This window comes from Calliphora vicina, chromosome 1 (assembly GCF_958450345.1).
Source record: "Calliphora vicina chromosome 1, idCalVici1.1, whole genome shotgun sequence".
NCBI lineage: Eukaryota > Metazoa > Arthropoda > Insecta > Diptera > Calliphoridae > Calliphora > Calliphora vicina.
Genome location: NC_088780.1, coordinates 153630089 through 153652191, shown reverse-complemented (window position 1 = coordinate 153652191; position 22103 = coordinate 153630089). Strand labels below are relative to the sequence as shown.

General features: G+C 29.9%; 1 protein-coding gene across 2 annotated transcripts; it reads right to left on the bottom strand.

Annotated features, from left to right (window-relative positions):
* Nucleotides 1–379: 379 nt before the first annotated feature.
* On the bottom strand, nucleotides 380–19879 carry DPCoAC (dephosphocoenzyme A carrier). 2 transcript variants are annotated; one of them, XM_065516203.1, is made up of 8 exons: nucleotides 19448–19879; nucleotides 5825–6059; nucleotides 5651–5762; nucleotides 5208–5396; nucleotides 4980–5099; nucleotides 4767–4912; nucleotides 1485–1671; nucleotides 380–1421 (listed from the first exon to the last, which is right to left on the bottom strand). In XM_065516203.1, the coding sequence occupies exons 2-8, from the start codon at nucleotides 6051–6053 to the stop codon at nucleotides 1256–1258; spliced, it is 1149 nt and encodes a 382-aa protein (XP_065372275.1). In that variant the 5' UTR covers nucleotides 6054–6059; nucleotides 19448–19879; the 3' UTR covers nucleotides 380–1255. The 2 variants fall into 2 exon arrangements, with proteins under 2 accessions (XP_065372275.1, XP_065372274.1); XM_065516202.1 differs by lacking the exon at nucleotides 19448–19879 and adding an exon at nucleotides 6184–6303.
* Between the last annotated feature and the right edge of the window lie 2224 nt (nucleotides 19880–22103).

Genomic DNA, 22103 nt, shown 5'->3' with positions numbered 1-22103 from the left:
ATTAAGAATAAAAATTCCCAGGAGTTTTTTTCCCTTTTCCCATTTTTCCTATTCAAATTCAATGGGAAAAAACTCCTGGGGAACAAACTCCCGCAGAATTTTTTATATATAATTGGGCTGATATATAGGAAACTCTCCTGCCCAGACCTAACTCAGTTGTCAAAAACATAAGTGGTGAGAATGTATTTGTAAAGAAAACTATGTGAAAACAAAAACAACACACATAGGTGTGATTATTTTGAGTAATTTTTTTCTAGTTTCCGCTCTATGTGTATTTCTCAATGGTTAGGTTTTTCGCAAGTGACGTGAAGGCATCATTTATATAACTGGGGATCTCTAAGCCAGCCCCTTTTGCAATCATGAAAACAAACCATAACAATTAATTTCGTAACAATTTTCTTTTATTTAGTATATACAATTTAAACTTTATAATAATTTGTTTTTTTAGTTTTAATTTCTTCTTCTACAATAAATACACACTCTTGTTTTTGTTATAAATTAATTTATACAAAAAATCCTTAATCAATCACAATTATATAATAGACGAAATTTGTATGTATTGTATAATAGTAGCACGACTTTTAAATTTAAATTTCCAAGCCATTGATTTTTATATGTATGTAAGTATAATCATTGAATCTATTATATAAATTCATGAGTTTTACATGAAAAATTGCCTATTTGTTATTGTATTATATGTATGTGTATAGTAATTATTATGAAAATGATTTCTCAATTGTTTCAAAATCTTGTATTTTTATGTAAATTATTTATTATTGTCTTATATTGTGCGTATTTAGTTTAAATAAAAAAAAAATAGGCGTATACAAAAAAAGTAATAAAACAGGAACAAAATACAGTTTGAAACAACATTTTAATTTAAAAAATTTTATGTATATTTAGGTTGGTTTAAGCTAGGGAAGAATCTAAAGATTTAACAAAACCTATTTAAATCAATTTGTACAGCTTAAATTTTGTATTATAAATTTAAAAAATATTCTAAGAATAAAAATTAAACACTCGTTTCTTTCAAGACTTTCAAAATAACAACTATTTCTTATAAACTTTTGTTTTTTGGTTAAAGCTTAACTAAAAACAAATTTACAATTTGTTTTTTTTTTCTACAAAGACAAAATTATTATTAAAGAAACTAAGAAAACTTAAATATTTTGCTTGTGGTTAAATTATACAATTAAATAACAACAAAGTATTGACATTGAGGGGTTGTAATAGTAGAACAAACATAATATAAAACCTAATTGGAAACTGGTGTCAAGCTTCGGCCACGTTTCAAATGAAATAATTCACGCAGTAATTCTTTAATCAAATCGTAAGCAGAGAAACTAATGCCAACAGCAATGGGGCCTTTAATCCAGTTCATACTTAAACCTTTATAAAAACCGTTCTTGATGCCTTCCTCCCTGCAAGATAAAATAAATTAGATATTTTTATTTATTGGAGTGGGTTTAATGCCATTCACTTACTTATATATAGTTTTTAATGTGGTATAAATGGTGGGATATTTGTTGTGTCCATCTTGGGTTACACCCATTGTTTGCATACGTCTTCGCACAATGTCTAATGGATAGCTAGATGTTTGTCCTACAGCACCAGCTACAGCGCCAAATGCCAAAGTGACTAGAGTATTTGGTTTAGCATTGCCAGTCATTTCTATAAAGAAAAATAATAGTTCGTAAATGTTCAAGTTTAATAAAAAAAATCAAGTAAAAGACCGATTGTGACGAATAAAGATTGAAAAAATTTTTGATGGAAACAAATTTTACAAAATAAATTGGGTTAAAAAAAATGTTGTTGAAAAAATCGATTATTTCCCCAAAAAGTTTGGGGAAATAATTGTTGATGAAAAAAATCATAGTCGCGGTTTTTTGTTTATCTGGGTTTTCATAGAATCCAATCATTGTCGGAATCGGTTTTGAAAACGACAGAAAAAGTACATTGGTTTCCTCAAATTATAAGCCGTTTTCGTTGGATACCATACATAAAGGTGGGCGACCGCGGAAAACCAGCAAACGGGAAGTCAAATCTTTTAAATCTGCAAGGTTTATTGATCTTTATAAGGTTAAGCGCAAAAAACCGTTTATTTCGAAAAAAAAAATAGACGGGCCAGGATTGATTTTGCCAAGGAAAACTTAAACTGGACTATCTCTCAATGGAAAATCGTACCTTTCTCTGACGAATCAAAGTATAATCCCAGGTATACCAAAGGCACCGTAAAACGCGAAGTAGGTAATGTTATGGTCTGTGGATGTCCGGAAATGACATCGGGTCAATTCATAAAAAATGGCATGATGGATCGTTTTATGCACAAAGACATCATGCCTGCAAAACAACATGCTTCCATATGCCGAGGAGCAAATGCCACTGGTACAGGGGCCGGCGGTTGGACAGTCAGGCAGCACTTAAGGCTTTGAAATATCACTTAATACATTCTAGATTAGTGGAACACCGCAGGTAAGCTCTTGAAGAGTTATTCGTACACTACTTAATCAGATTATGTTGGGTACCAGGGCAGATCTAGACCAGGGTACTAGAGAACGGAGATTAAGACCTCCGATCTGTCAATTACTACAGGATAATATTAATAACCGGTCACTGCCCAATTGTGGTCTTCATAGGTAAATGGGATAATAGCACACATGATTTGTGTAGGATGTGTGGGGATGTAGAGGATTTGGGGAGAGTAGATCAATTATGTGCAACTGCCCGAGACTACAGAATCATAGTTTTAACTGGCTAGTTAACAGATTTATAGATGAACTTGGGAGTATTGTTGGCTAGAAATTGTGTAACATACTAGTTTTTATCGGGAAAATAGATTTTCTGTTTAAAAGATACTCTACAGTGAATTCACTCTTTTAACAAGATCCCAATATCTCTCCACTGGCCTTAGCTCCAGGCAATTTGGAGGATTTGCATCTCTTGGTACAAATAGCTTTATAAGATTATTTTAGCGGATACCCCTGAGTACTTGGTAAGACTTTTTGAATTTTCGAAATCTTTAAGGAATCCACAAATAATTTATCCTCGAATTAACAGTTCAATTTATGAGAGATCGTTTCAGGTTCGAACTACAAGGATTTGGAACATTCTACCCAAATCCTTAAGAAGATTTAACTTATCAGATAATAACTTTAGAAATAAACTTGTAGAATATTTTTACCTTAATGATCATGTAATTGAAGATAACTAAATTTATAAAAAATCCTATTTTGAACGTAATTTATAATTTATATCATGTTATTTAATTTTTTAATTTATTATTTTTTTTTAATTTTCATGTTTAATTTAATATCTTGTTTAGTGTTTAATGTCCAAATTATTTTAAGCGATTACAAATTTATGTAGTAGAATTTGTTAGTGAGTAGTTTGTAAGCCATATTTGGCCCAATGGGCTTGGTTAATAAATTGTATTATCAAAAAAATAAAAAAATAGCACATTATTGTTCTTGTACCACTCAAAAAATAAGTCTTATGAATGGAAGCATCCTCTTTTGTAAATATTCCTTGATGTAAATTTCGGTATTTATAGAGCCCTTTCTAACAAATGTTTGGCTTCTTTTGCCGCAAGTGCATATTGCTTGCCATTCCAAGACATTTTTGTAATTTTCTGCTTTTGGGTCGTAAACTTTTCTACAACATTCCCACGAGCATCAGCAACATAAAAATATTGACCCGGAAGATGCGAAAAATTTTCCATACGTACGTATCGTCATCCATTATGCAACAGTTATATTTTTTGTATAAAATGTTACTTCAATTTCCGTGCTCCGTATTTGGCCTCTAAATTTTTAGCAGAGCTTTTTAATTCTTGTATGTTTAAAACCTTTAACTTTTCATACCAAATAGTCCGAGTACTGAGCTAACCGGACTGATTTCCTACCGGATGTGTTGGGAACTCTTTTCTATTTATTGGCTATAGTAACATCATGAGGACCATTTCTTCTACATGAACCAGGTTTTCTATCAACGGACAAGTTCTCCCGATACTGTTTAATAACATTGGAATCAGTTTGACGGCAGACCTTTGATTGTTTGGCCAAATTTGGTAGGACCAAGTTGGATTTTGTTGAAAATATTTAATAATTTTAGTACGCACTTTTTTCTCGTGACTCATTTTAATCAGATTAACAACAAGTGAACATAATTGACATTAAACATAATAAAATGCTTTAAAAAGCTAACTTGATCAAAAAAAAATCAAATAATACTTGGGTTAAAAGTTTTAATGAAAAACGTGTGTTAAGGTTTTTTCGATCTCAGTCCTTATATTCAATAATTCAAACACAAATTCCTAAAATTCAGACAGTAAAAATAATACAGAATTTTAATTTTGTTAAGAACTGTAAATTTTGAAATAAATTTACTTTTAAACTGTTTAAGATAATTTCATATTTTTTCGTCATTATGTTAAGCATCAAATGTAGAATTCAGAAATATTTTGTTAAAAACATTCATCATTTTTGTATAATTCGCCAAAAAGTACAAAAGAACATTTTATGAAAATTATCCATTTAGAGAAGCCTGAAACCAAACAAATATCTAAACAGTTTTGTAGCCCTGAGTAAGAAATGTATTTCTGATTTCTTTTCACACATTTCTTTAATAAACTGCATTATTCTTGACGTACTTCCGTGAATGTATTTCAAGAGAACGAATTTGAAATGGCTGAGCATAGATCTTATGTCTATGAATGGACATACCATGGCGAAGGGTATACAAATGTTCTAAAGTAATTAAAAACTTACCCGTATATTCACGTTTTAATGTTTCATATGTAAAGAAGGAGGTGCCCGCATAAGGTATAACACCCAACACCGTTGCCCAATAACCTCTATACAGGGTGTGAGGACCCTCTTCAACCCAAATTTTAACAAAAACGCTGCGCAGAGTTCTGAAATATTGAAATGATTTAAAATAAAATATTAAACATGAAAATGAAATTATTTAAAAGTATGTACCTATAACCAGTATATTTATCTGTAACAGCCATACGTGCTCTTGCTAAATCCAAGGGATAAGTCAGTGATTGTGAGGTTATGCCCGCCAAAGAGCCCGCTAAAAATCGTCTCAGTTTGGTGCTAAATATTTAATTATATGTACAAAAAGTTATTGGAAATTATAATTTTTATTTTGAATTTTCTAGTTTTATTTCAAAAGCAAAAGTATTGCAATTTAAATGAACCTACTCTGTACCATCTTTATCCACGTGTAAAATTTTCCTCCATTGTTCGTGGGCCGTAAATTGTATGGCAGCATAAGGCACTATACGGGCCATGGTGGCAGAATTGCCACGCCATAACGCCAATGTACCCTCTTTGGCATGGGTTTGTTTAAGGAAATCTATGGCACCTTTTAATGTGTAGCGTACATTTTTGCTGAAAAAAATTCAAAAATTAGTTTAACAAATTTGGAGTTTACAGAAATACATGCTTTTAAAACTAGTTACTCAAAATTGTGAATAATACTTGAACACAGCATTTTTTTATTTTTAAATATATTCCCCCTTATTCATAATCAATTTTTAAATTTATAAAGGGTTTATAAAACAAAATTTCCATACATAATTTGTTTTATTTAAAAATTGATTATGAATAAGGACTATTGTATATACATAACTTCCAAAACTTACTTGATTTGGAAATTAATTTTTGTACGATCCAGAGGAGCAATGGTGGTTTTGGCTAGTGCCCCCGCAACAGCGCCTGCTGTTAAACTAACTATAACCGTTTGATAAGTATTTGCTATAATTCAGGAAAATTTGTTTAAGTTATTTAAAGATTATAATAATTTACTAAAAGTTTACCTATTGCTTCCGGACTTTTAATATCATTTTCTGGCTGGTGTTGTTGTTGTTGTTGATGATCGGATGCTATTGCAGACTCATTGTTTAGTTTTGTTGCGGTTGTATTGATGGCGTTTGTATTTAAATTAGCATTAGCGGTTGCAGTGACGGCGGCGGCAGCTGTGGAAAATTGACCACCAGTTGTCTTAATGGGCATTGCAATATTTGGCTTCTCCAAAAGATGGCTCATTGGAGACTGAAAGTGTGGAAAACAAATTATCAATTTATTAAGAGGAACAGTTTATAAACTTATACTATATAAAGGTTCTAAGGTTATTCTTTGGTTCCAAACTTATTAATAAATCCTCTCTCTCTCTTACTTGTTTTGCCAACAAAAAAAAAAGTATGTTTATGACCCAGAATAAACAAATTAACATTTTTTTACTAGATTACGTATTAATTTCTGCGATAACAAGCGTTAATAGATCAATTTTATAAATACTTTTTACTCTAAACTAAATCCACACTTATTCAAATTATTTATGCATTCCTACAATTTAACAATGTGTTTTTGTTAATTTTTAAGCTTATTCTTAATTATAATAATAAACAACTCGTGACATCAATATTAGCAGATTTGTTTACTATAAAAGCATATGAATATATAAAATAAAATAAAAATATTTGTGTGTACATATTCTCGTCTAACAAATGCAATAATTTTAAAACGCAATATTCGCATCGAAGAGAAAATGAGAAGATTTGTATGCTAGTAAGGGGCTTGGTTTCGAAATAATTAATAAAGCTTAAAATGAAAAGTTCAATTGAATATTAATCTAATCTCCGTATTCTGAACTTTTTGACAGTGACCAAATACGAAAGTTTAACTTTATTTTTTAAGCTTTACTTTTTCTACTTATAGCTACCCAGATATATACTACGATTCTACCCAATATTGTTCTTTAATTATAAATGTACCAATATAAGGAGTGAGACCGAAAAAACCTTAACACACATTTTTCCTTAAAACTTTTAACACTTTTCTAGTTACATTTAAAAAGTATGTCAATTATTAGGTTTAATGTCAATTATGTCCATTTGTTGGTAGTCTGATTAAAATGAGTGAAGAGAAAAAAGTGAGTACTAAAATTTATAAATATTTTCAACAAAAACCAACAAAAGGTCCTACAAAAAGTTGGCCAAAGAATCATAGGTCTGCCGTCAAACTGATTCCAATGTTATTAAACAGTATCGGGCGAACTTGTCCGTTGATAGAAAACCTGGTTCAGGTAGAAGGAATGCTCCAAGTTTCTAAAGCCAATAAATAGAAAGCATTTTCAAAAGAGCTGCCAACACATCCGGTAAGAAAGCAGTCCGGTTAGCCAATATTCCTGACAGGAACTCTGCTAAAATTTTAGAGGCCAAAGACGGATCACCGAAATTAAAGTAAAATTTTATTAAAAAAATATACCTGCTGCAAAATGGATGACGAAACGTATGTTCTGGAAAATTTTTCGCAGCTTCCGGATCAATATTTATATGTTCCTGATGCTCGAGGGAATGTTGTAGAAAAGTTTAGGACCCAAAAGCAGAAAATTTTCCTAAAAAGTTCTTGGTATGGCAAGCAGTTGTGGCAAAAGAAGCCAAATATTTGTTACAAAAGGTTCTATAAATACCGAAATTTACATGAAAGAATGTTTACTTTCATTCATACGACTTCGTAATGTGTCCACTTATTTTTGGGCTGATTTGGCATCCTGTCACTATGGTAAGCAAGGTCTTGAGTGGTAAAAGAAGAATAATGTGGTATTTGTACCAAGAGAGGAAATTCCTCCAAACTGCCTGGAGCTATGGCCAGTGGGAAATATTGGGCTCTTGTTAAAAGAGTAGATTAACCTCCCATTCATTATTGTTGGAATACCACTGAATGGCTTTTTTTCCATAGTGGCATGATGCCTAATCGGGTCAGAAATATCGTGCCTGATATCACAAGTGATTGGCTTCTTTTGCCACAACTGCAAATGGCTTGCCACACATTAATCTTTTTGAGGAATTTTGCTTGTTTTTTGTCCGGTATTATTTTTGAACATTACCTCTTCCATCAGCCCCCAGGAAGTTGTGAAAGGTCTGCCAGTATATAAGTTTCATCATTCATCACACAACCTTCTATACCCTTCACCTTCGTGAGAAGTTTGTCATTCCGTTTGTAATTCCCACAATATAATTTACCGACCCTATAAAGTATATATATTCGGGATCCTTGTAGATAGCGGAGTCGTTTAAGCCATGTCCGTCTATCTGTTGAAATCAACTTTCCGAAGTCCCCAAATAACTTACATACACGATTCATACATCAATATCTCCGGAATTCATCCGTCTCGGTTGCTATCTAAAATCGAGAAAATCGGTCCATTAATATAGACAATATGGATATATAATGATAGACATTTCAAAGACCATTGCAACGACGTATATAAGACCATAGTAAGTTAGACCTACAAATTTTTGAAAAAACCAAAAAAAAAAATTTTAAAAACCAATCCCAAATTTTTTTTTTTTCAAAAAATGAAAAATACAACTGAAAAAAAATAAATTTTGTTTACCTAAAAATAATTAAAATTTTTATTTTGAAGTACTATTTGGTGAAGGGTATATAAGATTCGGTACAGCCGAATATAGCTCTCTTACTTCTTTTAATTTGTTTGTGCATATTTAAATGTGCATATTTACGATATAATAATATTAAAAATGAAAAGAAAAACGGATTCTATGAGCGGAATCGGATACAGATCACTTTTGAACGATGTTGTGTATATCCATACACGGATTAAAATATATCCCTAGTTTGGAGATTCTAGCACAACAATGACCCCAAACACACTTCTAGGATTGCAACCAAGTGATTTTGCCTAAAAAATATCTTTTCTGCCCATGTCCGCTTTAATCTAAGTACTATGGTGAATAGTACATAAGATCGAATATAGCAATCTGTTTTCTTCTTAATCAAAATTATGAAAATAATCATTATTTGTATACATAATGCCTACTAATTAAAAACTTATGTTCAAAGCAATTAAATAAATAATCAAAAACTTGTTATTGTTCAATTGCAAAAAGACCTTTGAGCCTTAACAAATAAAAAAATCAAAGAAATATAAAAATCAATTTTATTTATTAATATTTTTCAATTAATTTCTACAAAAGAATATACCTACCAAAGTATACCTACATTCTAATATTTGTATTAAGCATATTCATTAATCTTGTTAGCATCATGACTCGTCACTTCATAATCATTCTACATAGTACATACATTTTTATTTTGCCATAACAATGGCTAGACGACTTTGTAATCATTTTCGTTATTTTGCATTTAATAGATTAATATTATTGCAGTTACAAGTTCAATTAAACAATTAAGAAATACATTATTTTTTTCTATTTATGCTTGAAAACTTTGCTGACCACTAAATCTATTGTGATGCTTTTCATTTTATTGCGGTGTGGCCGTCGGAAAAATTTATATATTTCTTTTTAAATATTAAAAATAATTTGGCTTTAAGCCAAATAGAAATAATGAAATATGATCAAAATTTTCAATTTACTTATGTATTTATTTAAAATAAAAACTGCAAGATGTCAGCATTTAAAAGAAATAAAACAAAAAACGAAATATTCTATAAATATATATTTTGTTCACGTGCACACTACTTGATATTTGTATTTATTATATATTGTATATAGGGACCATCATGTGTGTGTAAATAAGGGGTAGAGGTAAAGAAACCACGTTGAGTAATAATTGAAAATGTTTTTAAATTAAATGATAAATTCTTCTTATATGTAAGTAGTCTGTTAAAATGTTTATAAGAAATGTTATGCAAATAATTACATTTATATAGAACAAACACAAAGAGTAATAGTTATGTACATTGTGGTGGCCACGTTTGTATGGAGGAAAAATAAGGTGTCGATATTCCCAACAAAAATTAAAGTTTAGTTTGTTTCAGATCATTGCAAACAATGTTTGTCCTGGCGTCAGTATTGGGTGAGCTCCAGATCAGTCCTAAACATATAAAATATTGATATCACATTAAAGGTCTTTGATAGGCGCTTTCAATTCCATACCTATAGCCCGTTTCTGTATTTCTCGAATCGAAAAAACTTTCCGCATGAATTGCAACAAAACCAGTGTTTAGGTTTCATTATAATTTCTTTCTTTTGTTGACGTTTGTCTTGCATTTGACACTTAATAACTGAAAATATTCCAGCAAGAACAGAATCTGTGTTGTCTGTTTTCGCATTCAAATACAGAAACACTTTTTTCTCGCACATCGAAAAACGATGGAATTTTTTGTTTCACACTTCATGTGAGAAGTTTTCCGATGCGAGAAATACAGAAACGAGCTACAGAATACCAGTTTTTTTGCTTCAAAAATGTCTAAATTTGTGTCAACAAAGCGTCATATGCTTTACTTCTTTAGTTTGAAAAAAAAGTGCCACTGAAGCACGCACACCGAAGCTTATGGTGCATGTCTTTCATCGGTTTCAACGTCTGATAGATAGTTTGTGCGGTTCAGAAGTGGTGATTTTGACACGGAAGACAAAGATCTCCAAGGCCAGTCAAAAAAGTTTAAAAACCAAGATTTGGAGCCATTACACCATGAAGATTGTTGTCATACTCAACAAGACCTTGCAAAACGATTGAAAATCAAATTGGGTACCAGACGAATTAAAGCTGAGAGACCTTGAACTACGATTTTGTATATTTGAAATGCTGCTTGAACGCTATAAAAGAAAATCATTTTTGCACATAATCATTACTGAAAAATGGATCCATTACGATAATCCGGCCAACAAGCAGGAACGACAGCCGGTTCTACGCACCGGAATGACCCGAGTTCACTCGGCCAAGGGTTGTCAACTCAGCAAACACAGCTGCTACAACAACAACACCAAAGCCACATTCCCACGACAGCCGGTTCTCCGCACCGGAATGACCCGAGTTCACTCGGCCAAGGGCTGTCAACTCAGCAATCACTGCTGCTACAACAACACAAAGCCAAAGATCCATGTAGCCAAGATAATGCTCTGTATTTGGTGGGACCAAAAGGTGACCGAAAAAAAGTGCAATACCTCGTGCCGTCCGACTACTATTTGTTTCGATCGCTGCAGAACGCTCTCTCTGGGATACGATTCACTTTGAAACCGATAATCCGAAAAGATGAGCAGTTCTTTTGGCGCGGAATCCATAAGTTGACAGAATGATGGGAAAAGTTAACAATGGCCAATTTTTACTAAACTATTTTCTCTGCGATCTGATATTACCTACATATATGTTCAAAACAATATCAATATGGATATCAAAAGCTTTCCAACTGGTATAAAACACTTTATAATTTCATTGGGCTATAAAACAAACCTTTAAGTTTAACTAAATTAGTTGCAACATTTCACGCAAAAAAATGTTATGGGCGGAAATATTCTCGAAACTTGCCTGTTCAAATTTTGTTTAAACTTGATAGACATGTTAAATTTGAGATTAGATTCACATGCAATTCTTAATAAGAAATAGATAGCAGTACAAATAAGAGTACTATTGAATTTAATAGTGAAATGTTATGCAGAGTGTGCCAATCGGCCATCTGTAGTGATATACCCATGTTAAATTCATCAGTAAATAACGTTCGACGTGGCGAAACTAGTTCCATGAACTGCAGGGATTTTAAATGATTTAAAAAAAATTATGATTTTATTTTTTTTATATGAATATTTCTGTTGGTCACTGTATTTTGCTATAATTTTTATATTTGATAAAATATGAAACAAAACAATAACAATTTAGGTTGTTTTTATTTATATCTTTTTTATATTTTATTATTAAAGAAATTTTCCAATCTTTAAAATTTTCGGCGGGCGTTATTTTATTAGCATGACTTGCCACATTGGAAACGAATAATTTCATCGCACGAAATTATGTGTTTCAAACAATAAATACTTAGATTTATGTACATAAATAAATTGTTTTAAAACAATATAGCAATAATATATAAATACATACTGATTTGTTGTGCTTTCGACCCTGACCATGTATAATGCCAAAAATTGTTTATTTTGAAAATGCAATTTCTTATTTTTAATATATAAAAAAATAAAACAAATATTGTTGATTTAAAAATTATTTAATTGATAACTAAATGCCAAGCAAGTCCAATGTACAATATACTTAAGTACTACATACATAGTAAATTTATTTTTATTTTAATTTCACCGATAATCCATATCTCAGCCTTTCTTCCTTATCATTTTGTTTGACTTGATTCTTTGTTTTCTTATCAATTTCAAGAGTAATTAATTTAATCATTCTTGCTTACTTTCATTTTGCAAATTTTAGGCAAACATAATAATATATTTATATTACATATTATGTTGTTTGTGTTAAAATAAAATTGTAGAAATTTTATCAGCTGGACAGAACTAGGCTACCGTTTTGTCTAAATTAGATATTTGTTTGTTTCTATTTGTTTAATATTCGCTATACATAAAAAGTTGTTATCTAATCAACATTTTGAAATGATAATTTGTTTAATCTTATTTCAGTTTCAATTATAAAACACTATTTCAACTGTTTAATATTTTAATAACTTTATAGAGATTTTTAAAATAATAAAAAAAATAATCTTATTTTTGGAAGATTTTTAAAAACTAATATATTGCAGATTGTAGTAAAAAAAGTTTAAATATTTTATAGTATACAGTATTAGCTAAAAATATGCTATAATCATCTCAAAATATGTCAAATATTACGTCAATCAAAACTAAATTTAACACCCGCCTTTTTGCTGATCTTTAAATAACTTCTAAAGTGCATCAAATTGAATGGTAGTTCTGAAAAACTGCAAAAGTGTCAAGGTACTTTATTGATTTTTGTAGAATGTGCGAGAGCTTATGGAATATATCATCTGTATGCTACAATACAATAGGATTATTTATCGCTTTCTCTGTCTGAATATGTATTAATTTTGAAGGGAATCATAATGTACACTAGATCTCCGGGTGGATGTGTACATTGTAAACTACCCTTCCTAGTTTAAATTCTCAATTTGAAATTAAAGTAGAACAGTGGGCAAATAGAACACGTAAAAGATTTTGCAGTGTTAATTGGAATTTAATTTTTATGAACTCTTCCGTTATTCATAACATTTGATCAACCCAGTTCTAGACCTAGTTCTTTCATCAGTGATTTTTGTTTGAAATTGTCATCCTCGAAACTAGTTCTACGGACGCTTCACGGAGCAAACACACTTTCTTAGGTACCGTTCTAGATGTAGTTCTTCCATCTTGTTTCAAGAAACAAATGGGGATTTGTTTATTTTTTTTTTGTTCATTTATAGAATATGGTTAATAGAATTCTTTGAGCTGCGGTTGCATTAGATGAAAAGATTTTGGTAAAAGATTCGATTGCCAATATTGGCGCAGAAAGCAATGTTGTATTTTCTTCAATATTGCCAGTATTTTGTCCAATTACTTGTCATTGGAGTGAGAAAGCTAGAAGAAAAATTGGCCAAAGAGCAAACCACATATGCCAAGATGGCAGAGAAACTTTTTTACACTGTTCTCGACTCAAAATGCTTATACCGCAAAATGCCAATGGCACACCAAGATAAGGTGGAAAATGACATAAATGAGAGATTTATACAGTACGTCTTGGAAGCAGACGATGGGGTTGAAATTCACATAGATAGCTGAGAGAGTAATTGTTTCAATTATAATCAGACTCCTGTGTACAGATCTTAGAAGACCTGGCATCACAACCCCTTGCGAGGGAGAAGGGGTTGTCCAAAATATCATTCTTTATAAAAGGTTGGGGCAAGAAATCATAAAACCCTTAAGATAATTGGCAAAGAAAACAGATGGTTGGACATAACAAAATAGAAGGTATTCCACCGAAGACAACACTGACCGTGGATGATTTTGACTAATCTTCTATGTCCTATTTCGAAGAGAAGAAAGGGAAGGCCTTTTTCATTCATAGAATGGACGCCACAACCGACTAACAACCAACCTATTCCAAAAAAAAATATGAGGGAGAGTCTGAGATCACTCCGTCCCAAGAAAAATCTCTATTTGTTGAAAAATAATAGTGCTGATCAACCTTCATCGAAGTAAAATGGCAACACTATCACTTTTGGAAGAAATAAGATAAGGTAAGATACATATTGTTCTTATCCAGGAATCTGGGCTGGATAATAAAAATTAGTTTCGGCTCAGGACTGAATTTTCTTTTCTCGCCACAACAATAAGACCCCTTTCACACTAGGCAATTTAGTTGCGCAAGTCTCTTGCCCAACAACAAAACAGCATGTAAAATTTTCTTCTCCTTAACCCGACATTACCTCTGGCATCTACAAACACAAGAGACTTGCGCAACTAAATTGCCTAGTGTGAATACATGGCAGACGCAACATTTTGCTGGCAACGGTATATCTACCATTGGACATCCCGACATTACCTCACACGTCATACTATACTTTCATCTGCCAGCAACACAGATAGGAATATCTTAATAGACTGTGATTCTAACTCCCACCACCTCTGTTGGGTTAGTTCTAACTGCAACTTAAGATGAGATGTTCTATTAGAATTTCCAAATGCAAATAAATGCCTATTCAGCTTAAACACTTAAAATATACCAGCATTTATTAACAGATTTATGCAAGAAGTAGTTGATATAACTACATATATGTTCGGACAAGATTATAGATGAAATCAGCGACTGGTACGTATCGTTTGTTTTTGACAGCCATTCATAGCAGACTACCGCGAGACTTGAGAAGAAAATGGAAAGAATTCAATTTCGTGTGCTCATTAAGAATTACATTTTGAGGAAAAAAACATCACTCGGATATATCACCGAATGAGTATTTCTAGTTTCTAACCCTGAAGAAATGGCTCGACGCAAAGAGATTTGACACCAACAAAAAAATACCTATTTTGATGACCTCGACAAATATAATTTTTCAGACAAAGTGTATAGAGCTCAAAGGATTCTATGTTCTATGTTCAAAAATAAAATGAATTTTTATCCAAAAACCTGCATTTCATTCAAAAAGTCAAGGATCTTCTTCAATTGCCAAACAATTTTAATTTACATATCATAATTGCTTGCTGTAGGTTATTGAAAATGATTGTAACATAAAATCAAATATGTCTAAATAGAAATCTTGACACTTCTGATAAGAAAAATATACTATTTGTATAGATAACCAAGCAAACTTAGCCATTTAAATATGTATGTATATGGGTTTATTAGTATGTATGTTTAAATGTAAAAAAATTCCATTATCTTGGAAATATTTACTATATTGAAAATAAAATAATATTAAAACAAAAACACTTGTTCAATTCTATTCAGGTAGGTTCAATTTATTACGTATTTAATAAACAACAATATTAATGTTCTACACAAATGTTTGTAATAATAATTTTATTGACATGAACACATGTCGTCTTTTTTTATTTAAATGTAACTTCATTTTCAGCCTAAAGTTGATGATGGCCTTGTTGTTAATTAGATTATTGGATTTTGTAATTTATTTATAAATCTAATAAATAATACTAAAATAATTTAAGAAATCATTCATTCAACTTTCTAAAAAAATTGAAATTATTTCGGTTCGTTAGTGGTATTAAAAAAAATTATAGATAAAAAAAGTTCATAATTCCACTGTTTCTAAAAATTTCAAGGTCTTGACAATATGTATTTTTTTTTTCTTATTTTCCAAATTTTATCTTTTTTTAAAAAAATACTTAGTTAATTTTATACAAAAAAAAAAAAAAACATGCAAATTCATAAATCGTCTATAAATTTTCGCACATTTTTTGTTCTAGATTAGTCAGGTTATAAAAAAGAAACAAAAAATAGTCAATCTAGGTCGAACAAATGATTCTGTATAATTAAATTTTCTAAAACAATTTTAAAGTTTAGTTTAGAAAAAGTATAAAACAATATGCAATTTGGTCCATAAGATCTATATGTAGCCGATTTATTTAATTTAAAATATATATGTACCTATTTAACATAGAAAATATATAAATTTTCTTTTTATTAACCCCCTGTCATCTAGTCACGTAAGATATTTCTTTGCAGCCTCTGTTTGAATGTTTGTTATTCGTATACATTTTGACGTCTTTAAATTTTCTCCAAAGTACAAAGTCCAAACAACTTCGTGTCTTACTCTTTTATTTTATTTTTCTTCTTTTTTTTATTCTAAAAATAAAAACAAACAAACCAGGAAAAATTACAAACAAATCAAAAATAACGAAATGAGAAACATTAAACCACTTCAGAATAAAACCAGCAGAACATACCACATTATTGTTATTAAATAACTACTTGTATAAATGTATTAAATATTTATGTACGTAATTGTATGAGCTGAAACTTAAAATCACCTTGATTTTTGTTATTGTTTACAAATTTACACTGCAATTTATTAATATTTTCTAAAGCAAACACTTAAGTTACACTATCAATGTGTTATAAAGACTTTATTTGAACTGACATGAACAAAATATAGTAATCAAAATATATTCTTGTTTACACATTGTTTGCCGGTACTTGTTGGATTAGGAATAGAGATAACCCGCCTCCCCCAAACCCCTTTGAAACAATCACGTACATAGAAAAGTATTTAATATATGTACATTCAATCTCATGTAAAGCTGTTTGTGTATTATTTAGTTTGTTGTTTATTTTTACAATTATAGTTATTTGTTAGCCTTTTTCTATTTTTATTTATAAATAAACATTATTTAGGTTATATTTTTATTAATTCTACTAATTTATTGTGTTTTTGTTGATTAACATTTCAGCGATTGTGGCTTCTGTAAAAAAAAGCAGGAGCAATGACGCCTACGCCGTTGCCAATTGACATTCGATATTGGCTTGTAGTTTTTAGTGTTCTAGTCTAGTAAGTTTGATATTTATGGCTTCTCTGTAAATCTATTACAATAAATTGGTAAATGTTTCCTTCAATATTGAAAAATACGTACTTTTCTAAAAAAAAATTCAAGTCCCACAAAAACTGTTCGATACGTAGACGAACATCATCACTGTTATGAATGTGCAAGTCATTTTCTGAGGGTGACCTTGTGTGGGGACTAGGGACAAATGTTGACCAATTCCGGTGGGACATTTGTATGGGGGCTAGGTAAAATTAGAAATACCCCAAACAAATATTATCAACAGTGAAAATTTCAGCCATATAGCTCCTTTCGTTTGAGCCTTATATTGTTTTCAACAGACAGTCAGCAGGACGGACATAGCTATATCGTCTTAGAATCTATTGAGCACCCATCTATACGTTACAAACGTTATTCTTAGTATAATATAGAGAAAATAATGACAATAATAATGGATTAATTTTGATTAAAAATAAATCTGCTGTAAATTGATAAGTTCTTTTTTGGGAATTTATTTCTATTGTTTTTAATCTACAGTTGAATTTTTAATGGAATGAAGCTACGTTTTTGTATCAGTAGTCGAGGTGATAATACGTTTCAAAATGATCAAAAATTTCTTTAATAAAAATTAATTTATTGTGCGTTGTTTTTGGTTGAAATTAAATAAACTAATAATATAAGTAATACTAATTAATAGAAGTTTTGAACTTTTAGATATTCAAAAAAGTAGTTATAGCCAATCACATTTGCAATTTTGGGCAAAAAAATGGACATAGCACTTTGGAAGAAATTAAACTTTAAATTAAATCAAACTAATCTATATATATAAAAATGAAATGGTCCATGTATGTAATGTCATCACGTGAGAACGGCTGGAGCGATTTGGCTGATTTTTTTTTTATTGGATTTCAGGAGATGGTTTGTAAATTCAAAAATTCCGTGTAAAACTAGGAAATTCTTTTTTTGTGAGTCCAGTCAACTGTAATAAAAAAGCTCCCTAAAGTATGCAGTACAAATTTAGATATTTTATTTGCAAATAAATAAGAACAGGAGAAACTTGAAGAACTAACATTAGTAAATGCTACCGGGCGAAGCCGGGCGATCAACTAGTACATTATATAGTTTATATGATATAATAGCTCGCAGCGATATTATCCTGAGATCGTGTTGTTTCGACTTGCAAAAAACCACCACTATAAAGAATCTTTGTATTTCTTTGGGTCTAGATATTAATGCAATTAACTGAAATGTGATTTTAACTCTGGTAGAGTAATCAACAATTATAAATGCATTTCCACAAGGGGAATACACATCATTCTTTAGAGACAGATGATTATTTGAGCCATTCTTGATAGATTGATATAATTGTCAATGTTAAAAATTTGATCATTTGATTTTGTTTTATTTTTCTCAACATTCGTTAATTCGAGTACAAAATTATTGAAACGTGCGTTATATAAGATAGTTAATGCTAGAAATGTGATTGTACGTTATATCGGTTTTTCGTTAAAGTGAGATTCGATACCCGGATTTGCCTGTATATATAATTGTATAAGTAGTAATGAAAATATCGAAAATACCATCAAATATCGTGGGTGACAAAGATTTCTACGGAGATCGGTGTTCAGGAAGCTAGACGTTATTCTGCTTTGAATGCTGTATATAATTGTTAACCAGGGAGTATTCTAAAGCTAACAAATTATGTTTTTTTTAGCTTTTAACGTTTTCTTCCGTTAAATTTATAACTTTTTAAAATTTCTCAAGTTTGAAAATAAAAAATATGGGATCAAAAATAATAAAGGGACAATGAAAATACAACAAAAAGATCTTAAAAGAGCACGTAGGAAGGAGATTTTGAAAAACAAAAAATTTTGTTGTAGGCGGCCCATATTGTTCGAGATATGAGCCTAATTTTATTATATTTTTTTTTATCGTTTGAAGGCTTTTTGAAACAACTTTAAAATGGGATTTAAAGTATCGCAAATTATTAACACATTTGGATCCAATTCCGGATTTTAAATTTTTGATCCGATATCTTATTTTAAAAATGTATTTAAAAAATTACCGTAATAATGATATGTATTAAAATTACTTAAGCACCTACAATTTGTTAACGAACCATTCGAATCTGTATCCATCCAGCCGGTATAAATTACCTAAGTAAATAAAAGTGTATTGTGTCTCAGTAAATACTAATAATAATAATTAATAAAATACATAGATATTTTCTGCACATGTTAAATTTAAATTCATTTTGTTTGATTTTATGCTCCACACTTTTTTATTCCATTTATTTCTTTTATTTTTGTGGGGCTCGTTTCGCACAACATATTTAACTTTTTAATTATCTAATATTATTATACTTATGTGTTGTTGTTGTCTTCTTAATTTTTCTCTCACAAACTCACACACTCATATCAATACGACTAGTTTTCGTTTGTTATCATAGAATTGTTATTGTTGTTTGGTAAAACAAAGAACAACAACAAAAATACTACGAAATAAATAGAATAAGAGATAATCAGAAGAAAAAACACAGATTTGCCCCCGAAAAATATATTTAATGCTATGACGTTTTTTCGTTTCTTATGTAGAATTTAATTATATAATTTAAATAAAACTAACAAAAAGAAATTTCGCATAGTTTAGTAAATATTATTAACAAATTTATATACGCACCCTGTACTAAAACAAATTTAAATAATTGTTGGACTTTGTGCCCCACAGGCTAGCTGTAGTCAATAATATAATTTACTCAATCACTTTAAATTCTTAATTGTAAAATCATTGAATGTATTATTCACTTTGTTGCTATTTCTTTATATACAAAACTGCAAATGTCTATTCGACACCCTGTTTTTAGATTTTTTTTATTTATTTATTATGCTCCTCTCATTTATCTTTCTTTGCTGAATAATTTCTATTTCATATTTTTCTTTTTGCACACACTACTAGAGAGATTGCTTATATCTTTTTTGTGATTTTGTAACAATTTATTGGTTTTTATTTTCGTAATTCTTTAATTTATTTTTGAATATGTAATTTGTTTTTAGTTTTTTAATAGACACATGCTCATATAAAATCACACCGTCACACAACTTCACCGTTTAATTCGCTAAATCGAAATGACAAAAAAATCGCGTAATTTTTTTATTCAGTTCTCATTGCATGAGTGTGTGTTCTTTTTTATTTGATATCAAAATAAAAAGCGAAAAAATGTGTTGCCAGAGTGATTAGAGTAAAGTTTTAATTTAGTGGCAAAGCTCAAAGAAATTGATCAAAAGAACGAGAAATAATAACAAAAAGCATAGAGAATAGACAACAAAAAGTTTGTTTTGTTTTTGTTATTTTGTTTTTATTTTATCATTCATGGACCACGGTTGCCAGATTGTGTTTAAATGGCTTATTAATATCAATATTACAGCTAATTCGATAAATAAACCTTTTATATATCAGCATTTGTTATTTTTAAGTCCATTTGCGGCTTGAAACCATATTTTATTATTTTTATTCATAACAATAAAGTGTTACCATGATATTCAAATATAAAAATTTCTGGGGAAAATGTTAGGTTAACAATTTTTATAGATATTAGTAACAATTTTATTTATTAAAACTAATGAAATTGCTATTTTTACGAAAACGATAAGCATTAGTGGTCATTTGTACTATTTTCTTTTACAAAAATACATAAAATAAGTTAAAAATATAATTATTATTTTACCACCTTCTGATAAATTTTTTAAAAGCTATTTATTGGCAACTCTATTTGTCATCACTTGTATGAAAGTGTCGAAAATCACTGTCCACCTAAATTCAGTAGGCAGTGAGCTGCAAGTGGCTGCATGTGTGATTGTGTTAGTGCAAAAGTATGTATGTATTGTGTTTTTCGAACTGTTACTTGCATGTGTAAACGCTAGGTAAAAGACTGCCTTTCATTTCTGCATTGTAAAAGTGGACTTAGTATAGAATGTGTCAAGGGAAATGTATATGTTATCCCCAGTAACACGAAGTCTGGTTATGTTTTAACTAATAGTTATACCACAAAGTATACAGAGGCGACACGACAAAAAATATATATTTGTCTCTTTCGCTCGAAACAATTTCAACCGGTTTGGTTTTGTGCTTATTTATATAGTTGTTTGTTTTAACGCACTGTCTGTATTAAACCGCAATTTTTTTTCTCTTTCTAACGAAACAATTTCAAAAAAAGCTGATTTTAGTGTTTTTGAACTGTCAAATTTGACACCTCTGTATACTTTGTGGTTATACTGACAGTTTTCATACGAAAATTATTTTAACCGACATTAAGGCATTACCAGACTTCGTGTTAACGGGGTTAAACAATTTTTCTGAAAATACTTAAAAATTAAAATGTTTTTACTTGTTTTTTTTTTCAAAATTTTTAAATTTAAAATGAAACTAAAATATTTTTTTCAAGAATCTTATTGTTTAGAGATTATTTTAACAGCTTTCAAAGTTTTTCTAACACACGTTCGAATTTTAAAATTTAATTTCGAATTTTCGAACATATTGCATGTATGATCTAGAAATTATTTCAACAGCTTTAAATACTTCTTAAACATAACTTCGAATTTAATTTTGAATATTGGAATATAATATTGAATTGTCATCCTGTATGCCAACTTTCAGCCTATTCGTGTTACAAAAACAGGTTCTAAATTCAGTTACAAATTTTGACATAAAAAACATTGCAAGTTAAATAAAAACTTTTAAAAATAATCATTAATTAAATAATGATACATGTACAATTGGCAAGGGGGCATTCCATGCATTGAAATAAATAAATAAATATTGGAGTTCTTTAAAATAAACAACAAAATCTTATCAAGAGAACAATGTATCAGGCATAATCTTATGTTGAACGAAAATATATAGAAATATGCCAATAGTATTAATTATATTGTTAAAATATTCAAAATATAAGACTTAAAAAAGTAGATATTTTTAAGGCATTGTCGAAGTTAGTTTAAATTTTTATTGCCCAGGACGATTTTCAGTTGACTGGATCAATGTAAAATATACAATATAAAATTTTGTACACCTTAGTTCTATTTAAGATGTTTTGCAATATTTTTATATATTTACCTATTGAATATTGTTATTTGCCTTAAAAACAATTCACTTGGTGTCAAAATAATATAAAAAAATACAGTGCAAAATTTCGTACACCTGTTGATGCACTTTCAACCAACAAGGGTTAATTTATTGCAGCTGTCTGGCAGCATTGAGATAATGCAGTGAAAAAGAAAGAAAGACAGACAAAAGAAAGTACGAAATTGAATGAATGAGTGATTTATTTTTTTCAACTCAT

Bases quoted from the DNA above. Each gene is read 5' to 3' on its own strand.
- DPCoAC (XM_065516202.1), bottom strand. From the start codon at position 6,240: ATGTTAATTTGTTTATTCTGGGTCATAAACATACTTTTTTTTTTGTTG. The intron at 5,763-5,824 runs GTAAACTTTTAG...CCTGAATTATAG, and splicing joins TAAAAGTCCGGAAGCAATAG to CAAATACTTATCAAACGGTT. The intron at 4,913-4,979 runs GTACATACTTTT...TCAATATTTCAG, and splicing joins GATAAATATACTGGTTATAG to AACTCTGCGCAGCGTTTTTG.